This window comes from Tachypleus tridentatus, chromosome 10 (assembly GCF_004210375.1).
Source record: "Tachypleus tridentatus isolate NWPU-2018 chromosome 10, ASM421037v1, whole genome shotgun sequence".
Classification (NCBI taxonomy): Eukaryota; Metazoa; Arthropoda; class Merostomata; order Xiphosura; family Limulidae; genus Tachypleus; species Tachypleus tridentatus.
In genome coordinates, this window is record NC_134834.1 from 167,195,755 (window position 1) to 167,215,559 (window position 19,805).

General features: G+C 35.4%; 1 protein-coding gene across 4 annotated transcripts in view; it reads right to left on the reverse strand.

The window, feature by feature from the left end:
- LOC143230869 (uncharacterized) overlaps nt 1–19,805 on the reverse strand; it is a 78,975-nt gene that overhangs the window by 24,940 nt on the left and 34,230 nt on the right. For 3 of the 4 annotated variants that reach the window (XM_076465150.1, XM_076465152.1, XM_076465149.1), the window contains exon 2: nt 8,774–9,520. In XM_076465150.1, the coding sequence (XP_076321265.1) occupies nt 8,774–9,520 (747 nt within the window). Of the gene's footprint in view, nt 1–4,489; nt 4,714–8,773; nt 9,521–19,805 lie in introns of all 4 variants that reach the window. The other variant, XR_013016653.1, reaches the window with a different exon arrangement.

The following is a 19,805-nucleotide window of genomic DNA, read 5'->3' on the forward strand; positions in this document are numbered from 1 at the left end:
CCCTCTCAGCCGTGGGGACGTTATAATGTTGCAGTCAATCCCACTATTCGTTGGTAAAAGAGTAGTCTAAGAGTTAGCGATGGGTGGTGATGACTAGCTGCCTTCCGTCTAGTCTTACACTGCTAAGTTAGGAACGGCTAGCGCAGAAAACCCTCGAGTATCTTTGCGAGAAATTCAAAACAAGCTAAACCAAACTACCAAACAAACAAATTAACAAATTTTCCGATTGATTCAGTTCTATTTTTTACACCATGAAAATATAGTTAAAAATCACATTATGATATAAAGTACGCCACAGCAGACGAAACTTGTAATTTAGTTTAGACAGCTACAAGTTCTCGAATATTCGCGCAAAGCAAGCTACTCGAAAATTATCTGTGCTACACATCTCTAAAGACATATAGTTAGCGTCACCTAGCGCCGACTATTGGATTGCTTTGTCTGACCAAATACTGTAACCATTGCTCTCATGCTGCACCTGCTGTTTCAATGTGCGACGCGAATTAACTGTGCCACAGTCTGTCTTAAAATAAGTATGAAATGGCTCCAATATTGTACTACAAATAAATACCGGTTTCTACACACACGTCTGCAACACACCGTGTGTACCGGATATCATTAACAAAAAGTGCTTCATGTGAGGACCAACTCTTGGTACCTTCTTCAAAGAGCAATTAAAACACTAATAATGAAATTCAGTGCAGACTTTTTAAGATTTATTTGTAGAATGGAAACCTTTTCATAAGTAGATTATAAATTAATCATTTTCTATATTCTTCACTACAAGTTTATGAGTTTTACTTTGTTTTCTCAAGACGGTTGGTTGACAGTTTGTCAACATGTAAATGACATAAGAAGGTCGAAACGTTGTTCTGTACTTTACTTTAATTAAAGTTTTAATACCCATACCACCCGTCTTGAGAATACATTTTTATTTCAAGTGGATTTCTCGTCATCATGAATTTTACTTTGGCTATTACAACAAAATGTAAATAGTTATGCCCCCGTCAAGAAAAATTAAAATCACTTGTATATTTAGAACACATATTCGCTGTAAATGGTGGAATTAACTGCAACGTATACGACATTATTTTTATGTGACGCAGGCGCAGTTAGAGACCACGTAACTAAATTTGGCGAACATGTTTGGTACAGGTTAACTTGGAATAGCAATTTTTTTTAACCTGTAAATTGGGTGCTAACGTATACCGAATCGCATCGAAGTACCTAATTGTCATCGTCATCTAAACGCAAGGGTGTTATCTTCTTTTAATAACCAGGTATCATTCACTTGTACTGCATATTTCAATATCTATAACACTTCTATAACGAAATATAGCTTATAACTACTTTGTTCTCATCGTGAAAAAATTACAAAGCTGATATTACCAGTTTTGGGTTACCGGATATACACATAACCTTTTGTGCTGCAGAGACACTTCCGGCTGGGTCTGGCGCATCCAGCAGTTAAAACTGTACTATTGTATAAAGTAGTACGGCTTTTTATTTGTGCTCTACCCACTACAGGTATCGAAATCTGAATCCTAGTGTTGTAAGTCCGCAGACATATCGCTGCGCCACTGGTGGGGAACGCCCCACAATTAAGTTGAAAAGCATCGAACATAGCCTCTTTAAAACCCCCCAGTAGTACAGCGATATGTATGCGGATTTAGAACGCTAAGAGCCGGGTTTCGATACCCGTGGTGAGCAAAGCACAGATAGCTCATTGTATAGCTTTGTGCTTAATTACAAACAAACAAACAAACTTGTCGGAAAACTTCAAAAGCTAGTTTTGAGTGAAGTAGTTCCATACCTTTTTCCATTTTGTTCTGTGCTGTTACACGACCTTTTATTTATACACGTATGACCGTTTGTTTGTACACATCGACATTTAGGTTTAACTACTTTCAATGGAGTCTTTTCTACAGTAAAAATAACATTTTAATTCAGTAAACATAAATCATTTGGATACTATCATATCCTTCGTATAAGTCCTTGTGGAATGGCAATGGTTGTATGACCTTCGAGGTTTTTGAATTAGATAACTTTACAAAGTAAGAAACTGACGGCCATGATACACCCGTTAATTATTCACGTGAACTTTAATGATATACAAACTATAGAGATGACATACAACTCCAGCACTATAAAAAGAAAAGTTTATCTTACGAATATCTGATGTTATCATATTTTCTTCATCAGGATTGGAATGCCATTACTCTAGTGTTACTTGTTTTCCTTGTGATGACTAGTTACACCCTTAAAGAAACGGGTTCTCTGCTCCTCCTATTTATTTAAAAACAACAAAGACATTTTCAATTGTTCAATCGATAAGAATACGCCAGGAAACATGTTCGTTTGTAGAGTAGAATGATCAAAATATATCGCTTTTTTGAAAGCATGAGCAGAATTTATATGATGACCTTTCACGCAAAACTACATTAGCGTTATCAGTGCATAGCCATCTCTAAATTTAAACTAGATAGAGTAAAAAGCCATCAGTATCAACCGCTGTCTCTTGGTTTACTCTTGTCTGACCAAAGAGTGAAATTTGATCGTCAATTTTTTGTTTCTGCGGCAGCGAGAAACGAGCCATGACTCTTAAGATTCACAGTCTGGCTACACTAATTACCGTTTCACACCGCACAAGCAGAGATACAAAAAGAAGCGTAAAGATAAAACTATTATGTTTGCCGGTGAACTACGACAAAAACAGTCACGTTATTTGAAGCAGATCTTTTATTATTTCCTCACCAATATCTTTACCACCATAATACCAGTGGGAGTTGGAAAAAAACAAACAACAACATTCTTTCGGTTTGATTTAAGCACAGAACAAAAATCTTGGACACAGTAAGTACACTTAAAATTTATTAGGAAAAGGAATGAATGAAAGGGTGAATATAATAATTATTAGTCATGTTTGACATAACTGCCTGAATAATAACAACGACAAACATAATTTGGAAACATTTCGTTTTTAATGTCACGAGCACAAACGCAACTCACGTCTCTATGGAATGTCGTTTTTTATTAATTCACTGTCTTCAGAGTATATATACATATATACATTTTTTTTTTGCCGAGTTGTGGAAAAACAGTCCATGCCTCCGTTCAGAGATCTCTGGGTTACCGTAATGTTTTGTATGATAATTGAAATAGGACACATTTTCACTTTTTTATATACCACTTCACGTCTGAATGTAAAACGCATACTTAGTAAATTATATGGTTCAATTATTACCTTCCACAAAACAAGGTATGCAATCACTATCTAATGAAGTCATCAGGGATCCAATAACAAGAGAAAGAGGGTGAATATTATGTACATTATGTATCATTGTCTTTTATTTAATTTTTGTTACCTTAACGAGTGCCCCTCAGCTAGTTGCTTGCTATCGTTGGATACCTTTTGTCCTTAACTGATATATAACATTGTATGATTCTCTAAGTATCGCAAAACCTGCACTGAACATGGCGTATTTATGTAAAAGGTATTTCTTAGCATTATAAAAACTTCAATTTATTTTTCGGATCGTACCCATGAAAAACATACACAGAATTAATTTCTCTCATTGGCATCTTCTTTTGTGTTCATGCGAAAAAAAAAGTAAAAACTGCTCTCTCCCATTCCTTTGTCACTCGTAATTTGAGGGTCGCAGGTTCGAATCCCCGTCACACTAAACATGTTCGCCCTTTCAGCTACGGGGGAAGGGGTTATAATGTGATGGTAAATCCCAGTATTTGTTGGTATAAGAATAGCCTCAGAGTTAGCAGTGGGTAGTGATGACTGCTGCTTTCCCTCTAGTCTTACGCTGCTAAATTAGGAACGGCTAGCGCAGATAGCCCTCGTGTAGCTTTGGGCAAAATTTAAACCAAATTAAACTTTTAATCATAAAACCAAAGCACTTTGTTCTTATCTGTCAGAATATTTAACTTACACATAAATAGACATGTACATTTAATTTTAGTCCTGATATAGACTGTGACCTTACCCCTCTCCTGCCCATTTATAATATTTAACCCACCCAGTGAAATGCATAGGTGGAGGTTAAGAACGAGTTCAAGCTCTTGTTTTATGCCCCAAAGTACTTTTTTTTTCTCCGGTACTAACTGTTACCAATTACAATAGGATACATATGATTCCACAACTTGTTTACTGCAATTGGGGGGGGGGAGAACATAACATTGAAATGAATGGTACACAGTGATTTGCAGCTATTTATGGTAAATGTGTGTTTTTCTTTTAGCAAAGCCACATCGGGCTATCTGCTGAGCCCACCGAGGAGAATCGAATCCCTGATTTTAGCGTTGTAAATCCGTAGACTTATCGCTGTACTAGCGGTGGGCGTATTTATGATAAAATAAATAATTCTGATATGCTAGGATTAGTACGCAATAATTCATTGTTTAGTTGCAGATTGAAAAAATGTTTATAAAGCCAACTAAATAGGAATAAAAGGAGTCTGTCTGCTTTTATGGTTCTTACCTTTTGTGTACCAGAAGCAATCCACAGTTCTAAACATCATGACCACCACCACCCCACGTTCATCTTACAGTGTTTGAATACTGTCCTTTTTGACAAGCCATCCTTTGTTAATTAGTGAATATAATCTACCAATGTCACGTTCATTCTTTTCGAAACACTACGCCCTCCCTTTGGTTACATGTTTGAAAATGTCTGCTTACATCTGTGCCATTCGTCAGTCTGTCCTTGTATTTTTAGAAAAAACAAAAGAAATTAGTTTTAATCAACCTGTCACAAGGTTGAAGCTGAGGATAGTTTTATTTCATTACCATTCAATCTGCTACTATTTATTGAACCTTTTTACGAGATGAAGGATGATTCTTATGTTTTCACAAAACACTAAACAGTTGTTCAGATAACTTCAACACCAAACTAATCAGCTTTAGCTAGACTTAATAATAATACAAAAAGCCAATATTCAAGTGAATATTAAAGTAACGTAACCACCTAAATTATTTTCTATAAAAATGAAAAGTGGAACCTCGGAACATTACCAAAGACATTCAGTAAGCTTCATAATATATTCGTACAAAGAGATATTTTTTAAATGTGACTTACCTACACCCATCACTGAATATTATAATTCAGTAATCTACTTATGCCACCGCAAAGAAACCAAGCATAATTTTACTTTAATTACACGCCATGACACGGTTGTTCGTCAACCTACTAATATTCATTTTGTGGTAAGCTGACCAACTTGCAATTATTAGAAGGAACTAGTTTTCTAATTGAGATACAACGCGCGGTCTTAACAATGCATGCAGTGAGCTACGTTAATTCAGTGCAAAATGGAAGTCAAGAAGCAATGCAAAAGTACACCTGGTATGAGATGAATCGTTCTGCTGGTTAGCCTACCAAACTGGTCTGATGAGTTCCAAAAAAACGTCCAATTTCCGTTTTGGCGACACGAAAAACAGTCCTGTTGAAACCTATTACATTACGTACAAGGAATTGGGTCTTTGGCCAATATGAGTGTACAACATAAAACATATCGTTTGTTTCCTGTTTCTTCAAAGTTAACTTGTGTTTAGCTTTCTACGCATAAGGAGTGGCTGTGATTCCGTCCTTGGCTTTCATCTCAAATTTCGGATGGTTACCTATATGAATTTACTCACATTTACACATCTTAATATTGCTCATAATTATAGTCTTTTTTTTTTCTTCAGGTACACAAACAGCATATTTAAAATACGAAATATGTTGTGTGTTTTTTTTCCGAATTTCGCGCAAAGCTACGCGAGGGCTATCTGCGCTAGCCGTCCCTAATTTAGCAGTGTAAGACTAGAGTTTGTTTGTTTGGGAATTTCGCACAAAGCTACTCGAGGGCTATCTGTGCTAGCAGTCCCTAATTTAGCAGTGTAAGACTACAGGGAAGGCAGCTAGTCATCACCACCCACCGCCAACTCTTGGGCTACTCTTTTACCAACGAATAGTGGGATTGACCGTCACATTATACACCCCCACGGATGGGAGGGCGAGCATGTTTAGCGCGACGCGGGCGCGAACCCGCGACCCTCGGATTACGAGTCGCACGCCTTAAGCGCTAGGCCATGCCGGGCCATAAGTAAGACTAGAGGGAAAGTAGCTAGTCATCACCACCCACCGCCAACTTTTGAGCTACTCTTTTACCAACGAATAGTGGGATTGACCTTCACTATATAACACCTATAGGGCTGAAAGGGTGATCATGTTTGGTGCGACGGGGATTCGAACCCGCCACCTTCAGATTACGAGTCGAACGCCTTAACCCACCTGGCCATGCTGAGCCCGAAATATGTTATTAAGAATAATTTTCTCATCAACATATTTGACTCTGAGAATGTCTATTACGATCCTGTTCCTCAAGAAAACAATCAAATACATTTTCTCTGATAATTTTCAGTGATTATGAAACGTATTAATAACAACTTAATCGTGAGTTACAAAGACCGTTACCATTACAGTAGTTTCACTGGTATCATGAACGTAAAATACAAGAACACAAGTGTTATCAGATATCCTGACATCATTAGCCTATACTATTATCACCTAGATCTTGAATTCTTTAGTATAACGATATTCATTTTTACCAATGTTATAATCATCATATATAGTTTATCTCTACATTGACGACGTACGTCATTAAGCGTATGTTTAATGTACACATCTTTTGTACTTGTAACAAAGCTATTGCGACTATCTGTTGCTGCACATAATTCCAAACTATTGACCAGAGAGAAGGAAGACAACTAGTCAACGTCTACACTGAGCGATTGACTGTCACTCTTAAATGTATCCACCATAATAGCGTAGAGACAATTTTATCACTTCGATAAAATTTCGAAGTTCAAATTCGAACAAATAAATATATATAAATTAAACACAGAACCAAGCATTACAAGTCCTGCAAAAAAACTAAAATAGGCTAGGTTTTAGTTCAATATTTCCCGACAGATAACAGCCGCCCATGTCAAATAATTATAAATCTAGCTTTCGGCCCCGGCATGGCCAAGCGTGCTAAGGCGTATGACTCGTAATCTGAGGGTGACGGGTTCGCATCCTGGTCGCGCCAAACATGATCGCCCTTTCAGCCGTAGGGGCGTTATAATGTACAATCCCACTATTCGTTGGTAAAAGAGTAGCCCAAGAGTTGGCGGTGGGTGGTGATGACTAGCTGCTTTCCCTCTAGTCTTACACTGCTAAATTAGGGACGGCGAGCACAGATAGCCCTCGAGTAGCTTTGAGCGAAATTCATAAACAAACAAACAAACAAACCTAGCTTTGCAAGTACGGGCCAGCATTCGCAATCACGAATATCACAAAACGTTGTCATAACAATATGGGGGGTGGAGGGTAAAGGACTTTATGTAGTTACATGCATTCAAACTTTTATTCATACGTTTAAGGGCGTCAATGGAATTTAGAGGCATGTGTTACAAGGTCCTGTCGCTAGTCTTAGCAGAGGAAAAACAAACACGTTACTTCTGAATTCGTTTGCCAACCAAAGTATCATTAACTTTACCGTCGGAATGATTCCTGTGATGAGCTTAAATGCCTGTATTTAAAGAAATCCTATTACAGAAGTACAAGTCTTTCAAATAAATAAAGGCGTCTTAATGACCTGACTGGAGCACTGCGCGAAGTTCTTCATTTTCATAGGAATTGTTTTTGTAATTGGTTTGAAAACTTAAGACTTCCATGACATCATCTGTCCATGACGTCAGAAAAAAGAATACTTGTATAACATTAAAAGCAAGTTCCTCGGTATAAACTTTAAAACCTCTAAAATACCAAGAGATACTGGAGGTTGGTATTTAATTTATACCTCCAGAACCAAATGTTGTTGTTAGAATAATAAGTTTATTGTTCTTGGAAATTTAATGCTGTACTACTGAACCTGGTTTACGAGTTTTGTTGTTACAAGTATGGGAGCTGCTAATGAATTAAAAACGAATTAGTTATTAGTATTTTCAAATAAATAAAGAAAATATGTCAAGGTCTCTCTAATTATCTTCCAATTCAGGATTTACGACCAGTTGTCAAAGTTATTTCATTATTTATAGGTTTGTACAATACACAATTTTAATAGACTGCTGTTTGGCTCTTTAATTATTCAAATACACGTTCTCCAGTCGAAAGAAGAGAATACAAAATACGATTTTCTTCACTACAGCACTGTCGCCATCTATAGGTGTCGATGTATTTTATTGAAATGTTTATCCAGTTATTAAAACACTAACGGAATTAATAATCCAAAAGTATATGCGCATTGTATGTTTTGTGCTTTGTTTGGTAATTAATTACCAGTGGTATCAAAATCCAATAGCTAGCATTGGACGTCCGCAGACTTATCGCAACCGGAGACAAGTAGATGTGAAAACTATTCACGACTGTCGTTTAGTAAACGCGGTAATTCAAATATTAATGGTTTTTATTTTAGGTTTATTTACCAGCTGACGTCCCCGTTTAACGCAACGGAAAGACGTGTGAGGAGGAGGCTTATCCGTATACTGGAAGTGTATATGCAAAGTTTGGTGACAATGGGTATAGCGGTTCGACAGTTATAGGCCACCGCGTGTTTGTGTGTATATATGTGTGTGTGCGCGCGCACGCACACAAACACACAAAGATGTTTGACAAACAGTGATTTATAACACTTTTATTTATTTATATATTTGCATATCATAACTATTAACATAAACTATATTTTTGGGTTTTATTTAAACGACCTGATATTATATTTAGTATTAACTGTATACTTACGGAATAAAATTTATTGATACTTTCGGCACTTTCTGCGTTTCACCCTCTTTGTCAGGCCTTCTACAAATCCTGCTGCTTAACACAGTAGGAGCTGAAATCCTCTGGGTACTTTGATATTGGAAGTCGTTCTGCACAGAAGACAAAGATGGTCGCCTGTATATTTCCCCACTTCTGACCAGCCAGTCCGTATTTATGTAATCTGGATCTGGTTGTTGGGCTCTAGTGTCACATCTTGAATTTCTGGACAGCTTGCTTGCTGATTTTTGATAATACGTTGGGTAAAGCTGTGGTCGCACATCCTCGGAGTTGTTTAATTGAACGTGTTGAGTTGTCAGGGACGATAAACTGGAGTTTAGACTGTGCCGAGCAGAGACATCTGTATTCCAAAAAGAGAATTCGCCAATATCACAATAGTCACTTAAAGATCGGGAATGTTTGTCAGAGAGAAGAGGGCGCTCCGAGTCTTGGCTGAACCTAGGCTGTGACTGCAAACATTTCTTGCGGTTGGTCGAGAGCGTTAGATCCTTCTGGGAGCCCCATTCCTTCTGTAGGTAGTTATCTTTATTACTAACGTGAAACTGGGAGTTAGACCTGCACAGCCGAGACCATCTTTCTTCAGGATCTTTGTTTTTACTACTTAACGTTTTTGCCCGTAAAGACTGACGAAGGGATGAAGCTTTCTTCCAAAAACTAAGGTGCTCATTTTTAACAGATTCGTTTTCATGTTCACCGCTAATACTATTACTTCTGCAAATGAAAAATAAAATAATGCATTGTTAGAAAAGTGTTTTCAGTTAAACTAGTAATACTGACTTACTTTCGTAACAGGCATTTAAACAAGAATATTATGATACATTACTTGAAATTTAGATTTTATTTTAAAAAACTTAATTTTTTTTAAAGACACGATTTAGTGAAGCTGAAAGGTTTTGAACCTTGCGCAAAGATACACAAGTGCTATCTTCACTAACCGTCCCTAATTTAACAGTGAAAGTCTAGAGGAAAGGTAGCTAGTCTTCACCACCCACCACCAACTCTTGGGCTACTCTCTTACCAACGAATAATGCGATTAAACACTGAAAGGGCGAGGATTCGAACTCGCGACATTCAGATTGCGAGTCGAGCGCCCTAATGACCTGGCCATGCCAGGTCTAAAGCTGAAGGAAGACACCTTATTTCACTACATATTCGACACTCAAAAATTTGGTAACACCTACTTAACGTAAGATTTTGTTTTGAGAATTAATATAACACGCGAAAAACGGAATGAAATAAGCTCTACATGCTAAGAATGAAAAGTGTTGCATTTCACGAGAAACAGCCAGCATGTTAATTACTTAACAAAATATTTACGCTTTTTATTGTTTCTAACCAGTTTTGTTGTACGTGTAGTAATCTAAATAACCCATTTAATCAAGGCTGGTCTTAAATCACAAAATTGGCTAACGTCTAATTAAAAACAAAGACTGTATCCGATAAAAAGGAACTGACCATGACTGACTTTCACCGTCCTTACGAGGCAGTTCTAATATATGTGCTGACTGGCGCCAATAACGCACGTGGCGATCATTATGACCGATTTCGGTCGGTATTTGTAAGCAACATGGGCAGACGAATATTTTTATCTACCCCTCTTTTTATTTTTTATTTTTAGAAACTCGAGCACTATAGACAAGAATCCGGTCTAAGGCGTGTCCCAACCTAGAATGACACCGTCTGTCTATTAACATGCAATTGTTTTCCTCTGTCTCTTTATCACTTTTTTGACGTAAAGAACATAAAAAGATTTGAAACAGCATGCCTCAGTCACAAATCCTTTTACATAAGAATGCTAAATATTTTGAACGAAAACAATAGGTTTTGTTCCTGTCACTTATTAAAACAGTCAATAATTCTTTACAGCTGATTTCTGTTTCTTAACATGTTCTATAGAATGCAATATTATAGTAAATTCGACAACGAACTTACGAGGTATTTGATGAGAATTTGAGAACATTTTCCTTCAACAGCGAACTGTATAAATACAACAAAAAATGTTCAACTAGAAAAGTAATGCTCGATTATTTGTGATACAAAAATAAAATTACTGCTGTTCTAATGGGCTGCGCATAGTTTAAATCTGTGGATCTCTTTTCGAGAGTTTTCGTACTGCTAAATTTGTAGGCTTAGTCGCGGAGTAAATCGTACATTGATTAATCGTGCATTGATTAACATATCTGAGACGATGTGACACCTTTTGGTCCATCTCGACTGTTCCAATCCTCCAAACTTTGAGAAATAAATATTGAAGAACATCTTAAAGCTAGACTTACTAAACAAACTCGCTTAACGTTACTGCTTCCACAACAATGTATGTAAAGGAATTATTAAAAGACTGCGTTTTCTTTTCGGATACACTCGTTTGGAGATTACTTTTGTTTTTAACTTATGAGTTATGACACATAAGATAGCTATTTTTTGTATTTTTGGTTCATTTAAAACTACAATTTGGGAAGTAAGCCAGTGCTATTGTCATAGAATCTTAATAATGTATAATAATGGAAATTATGAGCAACGGCTGATGTATCACTCAGTAGTCGTAAAAAGGGTGCACAAAATGCACTTAATATAAATGGGGCAAAAAACACTATATTGTAAATGTTCATATACATATGTTCGTATTTTATTAAACACGTATGTGACATACATTAATTTATTATTGTTTACTTGTTACTTACAATACAAAGATAAATTTAAATAAATATTCCTAAAAAAACATTACAATGTTTACTTTAGTGTTTGTATACATATTGCGTGAATTAAGGTTTGTTATTATTTTGGAAATACTTTTCTTTAAATAGATAAATTGTTATCAACCTTTCACTTTCATGTTATTAGTTTCCAAAAGTTAGCAAGTCGATACAAGACACGAGGTGTGTGCGTCGTTATGCGCATGAAAAGCAGCAGATTTCAGCTTGAACATCCATTTTGACATCCTGTGGCTGTTTTGTTATGACAACCGACATTCAGTTAAGTAGCATCCACAAGTAGGAATATCTACCAGAAGCACCTCAAGGAAGGAGATTTAGGTATTTAGCGATTTTTTTTAAGTAAAAATGTTTTTACTCTTTTAAAATCGCACTGAAGTAAGAAAAAAGAAAAAGGCATACCAGTTCGGTGCGGAACAAAAACTAAAATAAAGTCTACAGGAAAAGATTGGTGTAATTTCTCGTTACTTAGGGCACCATTTCATCGAATGTGAGGGGGCTAGTTTATTTTAGAAAACAACCAACCAAAAATTTGATGACGAATCTTGGGATAATCAAATAGATACAGCCTCATCCAATACGAAATCAAGTTAAAATTGAAAGGTATTGAAATGCAGCTGTTAATTACTCAAAGTATATTCCTTTGCGGCCAGGTGTAATTACTAACAAATTTGCTGATTGTAGATTAGAAAATATTGGAGACACGAACGAATTTTTTTGTTGTTTTTGAATTTTGCGCAAAGCTACACGAGGGCTATCTGTGCTAGCCGTCCCTAATTTAGCAGTGTAAGACTAGAGGGAAGGCAGCTAATCATCACCACCCACCGCCAACTCTTGGGATACTCTTTTACCAACGAATAGTGGGATTGACCGTTACATTGTAATGCCCCCACGGCTGAAAGGGCGAGCATGTTTGGCGCGACAGGGATGCGAACCCGCGACCCTCAGATTACGAGTCGCTCGCCTTAACACGCTTGGCCATGCCGGGTCACGAACGAATTAAAATGTGTCGTTTTTTGTTTGTTTGTTATTAAGCACCTAACTACTAAAAGGGCTATCTGTGTTCGCTCAACACGGGTATCGAAACCCAGTTTCTAGTAGGACAGGTCCGCAGACATATCACTGTGTAGTTTAAAATGTGTAAAATCGCAGAAGAAATTATTTTACAAGTTTTTATTATGTAAAGTCGAATAATGATAAAATAAAAACGTCGGTAGTTTGTCTACAGCGCCACAGGTGTTGTGTGTATTGTTACATTTGAAAATAAAAGGGCAAGCCTAGGAAGTAATCTGATTACAAGTCTTTGTGACTGGAGAAAATGTATACAGCAAATTGATTGAACATGAAATACCTAAAGACCACATATTCATATATGTCAAAATTTCCAAGGCGTTGGACTAACTTCGGTCGTAATGATTCTGAAATAAGAAAACAAATGGATAGTGAACTAAGATATTAGCACAATGTTTAGAAACGCCTAGTAGATACTGTAAAACTGTTTTAATATACAACGAATACTAAGCGAAATAGAACTTAACTCTAGTAAGTGGGAAAAAAATCAAAATTAATGCGCGCAACACACAAATAATCATTTACAAAATCGTACAAAACAAGCAAATTAATACCACAGTTACAGAGAAAGGATTATCTCACAGGTAGCAATAACAGCAGAATTATTAGGGATTATATCTGACCGGATGCCACAAATTATTAGCAAAAAAAAAATCAGAATTTGGAAAAAGTGAGTTTCTTTAACAACCTTACTAGCAACACAAACAAGCAGATTCGCCAAAAAACAAATTAAAAGTTACAGAACATACCTAAGACCAGTCGCAGAATACGCCTGAATAACAAGGATAAATGTACCAAACACACATTTCAACAAACCACAGCAAATACAATGCTATATTTTATCGAAAGTGTATAGAGTCCCACGATAATCAAAGTCAGTATTTCTGAACAACTATTCAAAAATTCCAACTCTATCAGACAGACTCATAGATAATTCACCTCAGTATTATAAGAAAAATATGATAAAAAATAAACTGATAAGCAAATTATATAGTTACATAATCCATCTAAACATCATAAATAAAAATCTTACAGGCAAAACAAACTCTACTCTATTTTGAAAGGGTTTTGCATGTAAAAATAGGATTTGTGTGTGTGTGTACACGACTGCGAAGTGGAACTGTATTGTGAATACTGACTGTTATTGTGATCACGCATAAGTGAAGTTAGCGAAAATATACGAGCTAATGCTGCTCATAAATTGAAAGTGGCATGAAAAGTGTTAAAAATGTGAACAATGGACGATATTTAACGTACTGCGAGAATTGGACAACATAACAACGGTTATTAGATAGGAATCAGTTACAGTGCAAAAACAAAATCTTGAATGCGAGGAAGAGTTCAACGCCTAACCTAACTGTAGGATACAAAATACTACTCAGCGTAGGTAGTATTAATTAATTTATTTTATGAGTTCATATTTCATAGTTGTTTAATTTTTCTAATCATAAAAATAATAGAGAAGAAAGCAAACGATTATTAGAACTTACTGATGTCGAGACCAGGGGATTTCTAGAACGCTTGAGTGAGAGTTATAAATAGTAGGAAACATACCAGAGGCCAGAGAATGGAAAGAGAGCCAAAAGTAAAGCCGAGTGAAAAAGTGTTTCAGTAAGAGAAAGGTGAGAAAACGTAAAGTTAACCATCGTATGAGTGAATACCTTAAAGATTGATATGTTAACGCGAGATTAATAGTTTTCCGTCATTTTAGTAGAATAGTTAGTCTCGTCAAAGTGTGTTCTAAAGCAAATGAACCTTCCTGTAAGGGTTTTGACAGAAAGCAGACTATTATTTGTACGTATGCCTAAGTACGGATACGACGACGTAAGTAAGAAGTTCAGAATACAACTGCGATAACTCAATGACAGCGTAAGTGAATTATACCCAAATACTGTATCTCAAAGGAAATAAAAGAAAGACTGAAAACATCGAATAAGTGAATTATACACTGATAATGTTAAGGATAAAAATAGAGAAAAAATTTCAGCTTTTCAGTTGAATTTTAAAGCAATTGAGTTAGCCTAAGTGGACTTTTAACAAGAAGAAAAGAAATATACAATATTTTAGATACAACTATGACATACATAGTGTAAAGAATTTTTGCATATATGTTAAACTTCTTTTAAATTTATTATTAAAAAAAAACTAATAAAGCGCATGATGTTGTTTATTTTTATTTTATCGCCAACAAGTCACAGACACCTCCTGTAGAAGAATCTTTATCCTAACACACCCATATTTAACTCATATTAATACATACTATATATGGTATAAAAAGTAAGATCCTGACTCTGATTCTCTCTGGTCAAAATATTGACCAAACCTCGATGAAATTGCATCAGGTATCTCGAGGAATTTGATTATTATTATTTTAAAATAATTTGGAATATTACAACAATCAGAATAAAGAAATTATTTGTCACATCAAACTTGTTTTCATAACATTAATAGCAATCAGCTTCGTCTCAGCCTTACAAACGAAGTTAAAAGTGCATTTTATTTTTCCATAATTATTGATTCAACACTAGGTGCAAGTTATGTTGACCAGCTTACTTTTATTGTAAGATGTACTGGAACAGATGGTAAAATAATTTTTTTTGTCTTCATTCTTATAAAATCTCATACTACCGAAAATGCATAAAAAGTTGTGCTAAATACCTTGCAATTATTAAATCTAGACATAAAATATCATAGCTAAAAACTTACTATATTGCTTTAAATATGGTTGAAAACATTCGGGACTTCAAGCGATAATTAAAAAGAAAGCAACATAACCTTATTCATACTACGTGTTAACCTTTCGTTAAATCTAATCAACAATTATGCAACAAAATCATGTTTTAAAACGACATTATTTTTTTCATTTTGTACAGAAGTTATTTGTTGTTGTTTTTTCCTGTTTTTCCACAAAGATGGAACATTCATATATATTGATTAGGGAAAGATAAATTATTAACATATGCAACATCCAGATGGTCTGCAAAAGCAGACGCTGGTTATGCTCTTAAAAACAATTTTTGCAATATTAAGAAAGCTCCTCTGAAACTTAGTGAAACTATTTACAAAAAAAAAAAATTAACAGTGAAATACAAGCTACATCTTCAATTAAAAACTTTGGGCAATTATACAAGAAACCTGGTGATTTCATGTTGGTCTAAAATATCATAGCAATAAATAAATGAAGTCTATCATTACCAGAACAAAAAATGAATATTTTAAAGAAAAAAGAATATTAAAATAATTGAAATAGTTCATCTTTGAATAAATTTAAAATAAAGCAAGTTATCTACCAACTACTGTTGACAAATATTTCACGAAGGAGGAGGATCGCAGGTTCGAATCCTCATCGCACCAAACATGCTCGTCTTTTCAGCCATGGGGCGTATAATGTGACGGTCAATCCTACTGCTCAATGATGACGAGAAAACCCACTTGTAGAGAAATATATATGTAAAAACGGCTGGTTTGGGCCTTACACTGGTAAATTAGGGACGGCTAGCATAAACGCTTAAAATGTATACCAACTTCATGTTTTCAGTGCGTTGCTTCCTTTCAGCGGCTCATCCGAAAGTGATATTACAGGATTTGTAATACTATAAACCTCGGAAGTTATAACGCTTATTAATCGGGAAACTTCAGATTTTTTGACTATGAAAGTTTATAAATTTCGAACATTACAAATTTCTAAATTCAACATACTAACATCAGACGTTAGTATTTTAAAGAGGACATTATATAATTTCAGCGGTAAAAACTCATGTGTGATCAGCGGAGAACTAGTTAGCTCCCGTAAGTAAATTGTACACATATCAATCAACCGTCGTGAACCATCGATATCAAGGAAGTTTCGGATCAAATAGTAGAATCAATATATCTTGTAAGTTTGTAAAACCATTGTGTATAAATCATAATTTATAATAACCGTTATTATAAACTGTATTATTGTTTGTGTATTAAAATATATTAGTATTTAGAAAGAAAATTGTGAGTATCAGTCTTGTTGGCAAATATCACAAATTTGATACATTTCAATATTTAATTAGCTTCTAAATTCAAAATTTTAACTTTCAGGTCATTCGAAATTGTAATATGTAACATATAAATAATGTGTGAAAGAACGAAAAAACCCTCATATGACTGATGAGATTTAAAAACTAAATGCAAATGTAGAATTAATGTTTTACCACTTATGAATATAGATGGTGTTTCTGGTCAAAGTATGCCAATAATGACTGAAAGTTTGTATCCCCACGTGTTAAGAGAGGAAGCTTAAATGATATTAGTACTTCTAGTAACCACCCCATTGATTGATATATTAGCCACTGCTGGAGTTGCGAATTTATGTATTTTAAAAGGAAAATAGCTTCTTAACACACATCGGATCATTTTTAGTTGATTGAACTACATTTGACAAATCCAAATGCAAAAGCCCAGGAGAAGTTAAAAGGACAAACAAGCATTCTCAAATCATGGTAAGATACGCAGCTAACTAATGAGGCAAACAGTGTAACTTTCAATCTATAGAACGGAAAAGGAAGATGGAGATGTGTATTTCAACGGAAAAGGAAGATGGAGATGTGTATATCATGCTGTCCCTGTTGCACACGAAAACACCGATTTCGTGGTGTGCATAATTACGGTCAATCCCACTATTCGTTGGTTAACCCAAGAGTTGGCGGTGGGTGGTAAACTATGCTTTCACACAATTTCCACTGGTAGAGGGCAAGAGAATGAAACTGGAATACATTCAACGTATTTAGACGATTTCATCGGATTTCTTTATTTTAATGCTTTCACACAATTTCCACCGAGAGAATGAAAGAATACATTCAAATAGACCATCTTTTTTAATGAAAAGCTTTAGGTTTCGGTTAAGAGGCTTACTAATGTCATCTATATATAGTTCAGCGTTTTAATGGTTTATTCATGACCAATACCAAATGTTAAAGAATTATGATAAAGTTGAAAATTTTTCTTCCAATTAGAAGTACTTTATCAGTCAGTAAATCTGCTACAAACAAGTTTTACAGCGAGGTGAATTTTAATATTGTTCATCTCCCCCCTCCCCCATTCAGTAAAACAACATTTTCTTTTGAAAACTGTAGTTGCATAATATTATCACACTAAGCCAGGCCTTGTAGGTAGATATGCCGATGCGATTTAATAAAGGTTCTGTAAGGAATGTAAAAAGAGAGACAGGAAGGGTGAAGGATAAACTGAATACAGATCTCTCTCTCTCTCCTTGGGTAAGTGAAATAATGTGTTGAGTTTACAGCTGCAGGCATCACACTGATTTAATTTATTACACTTAATACACACAGCTATTGCGGCGTCACGAACGAGCTTCTCTGACAAAACCCTACAATATCTGAAGCCTCACATCGGTTCGTGTCACTCTCTTAGTTGAATATTTTTTATCCACCTATTCACCTCTCGTCAGGGGAAACGAAAACTTACCGTCAATCAAACTTGATAAAAAACAAAAAGAGAGAATTAAATTTTTGTCATTAAATCATTTAAAATCATCTTTTTGTCAAATCGTTCACGCTGTATTACAAGCGTGAGAAAACGCATTTTAGAATAATGTAAAAAACAAAATCGGCTATCGAATATGTCAATATTACAGGGTATAACTACATGTCGATAACCATTTAACAATTAGAGAAATTCATTAAGCGATCAATTGGTTATAGCAACAAGTAACAGCTTAATGTGTAAGTGTGTTTGTGTGTTTTCTTATACAGGGTGTTTGGTCACTATGCACTAATATATTTATTAACAGGCATGTTTCAATACAGAATACAGGAGGTAAATATGAATGACAATTATAAACAATGTTGAAAGTGACCCCGTTGGCATCATACAGGCCTGGGTCCTTCTTATTTTGTTTCTAAACACCGTTATCAGTTGCTAGCTTGAAATAGACTGAATAAAATATGATTACAAAACTTTCCTAACACCCTGTAGCAAAGCCACATTGGGCTATCTGCTGAGTTTACCGAGAGGAATAGAACTCCTGATTTTAGCGTTGTAACTCCGAAAACATACTGCTGTACCAGCGAGGGACACAGCAGCTTAATAAATTTATGATAACTTACATTTTTGCGTGTGCATAACTCCATAACGAAAAATCAGTTCACAAACCAGTAGACGGCAACCAGAATGCATATTATTTCAGCTATGGTGTGGTAAAGAGTGACATTACAAAAATGCAATCAATCATCTAGGATTTACACTTTTATGCACACCTGATGTTCAGTCTTAAGATCAAATAAAAATGTTGGTCATTTCATTCAGCCTATAATCAGTTGGTCATTTGGAAAGGATGGGTTTATATCTTCTAAAGATCATGGCAAGTAAACGTGTCTGAACTTCACTACGTCTCTTTTTATTTGTTGTTTGTTTTCATCTTCCCGTACAATTTTAATTCACTAAGGAACATAGCCATCATGTTCACTGAAACGCATGTTTTAATGTTTTCAAAGTACTGGGGATAACATCGACATTTCCTCTGAAAAGAGCTGCTTCCAGGATATTTTTAGTTTGGAGGTAATTGATCGGGTATACGACACGTCTCCTTAGAACATTCCAGGTATTTTAGATGGGATCTTAGCCTGACATAAGTGCACTCTACTTCATGCTGTCAATATTTTCTTCTTGAAGAATTTCGAGCAGTTTAGTACCGAGGGTACGAGTCTTATCACTCATTAGGCTAAAGCCAACGATAATTGCTGAAACATATGACAGCAAAAGGTATATTATTGATAGAAATATTATACACACAACCTGGGTCTCCTTCGAATGGATGATGCACCAGACTCTCATCAAGAAGACACGTGATAGAATTCCAACCAATACTAACAGAGAAAACAGTTCTCGGGACGAACCTGAAGATGGCAGCAGATAAGTAGCCAGAACATAAAAAAAACAACTAGTTAATAAACAGCAACTAGTTACACAGAATTAGGCTTAAACGATCGTAGAGGCTACAAACCACGATTGATATTCGATAAAATATTCTAGTTCTCTGAACTATTTCTATTTGTATATGAGTATTAATACACAACCCCTATTTTTCTGGTATACGTTCACTATAATAAACTTATATCACTAAACGTTTTCCACGTGCACCGTTGAAAAAACGCAATACGCAATACTATCAATGTTGAGATATAATACCACTTATTTCCTTATTGAAACTCGTTTTTGTGCTC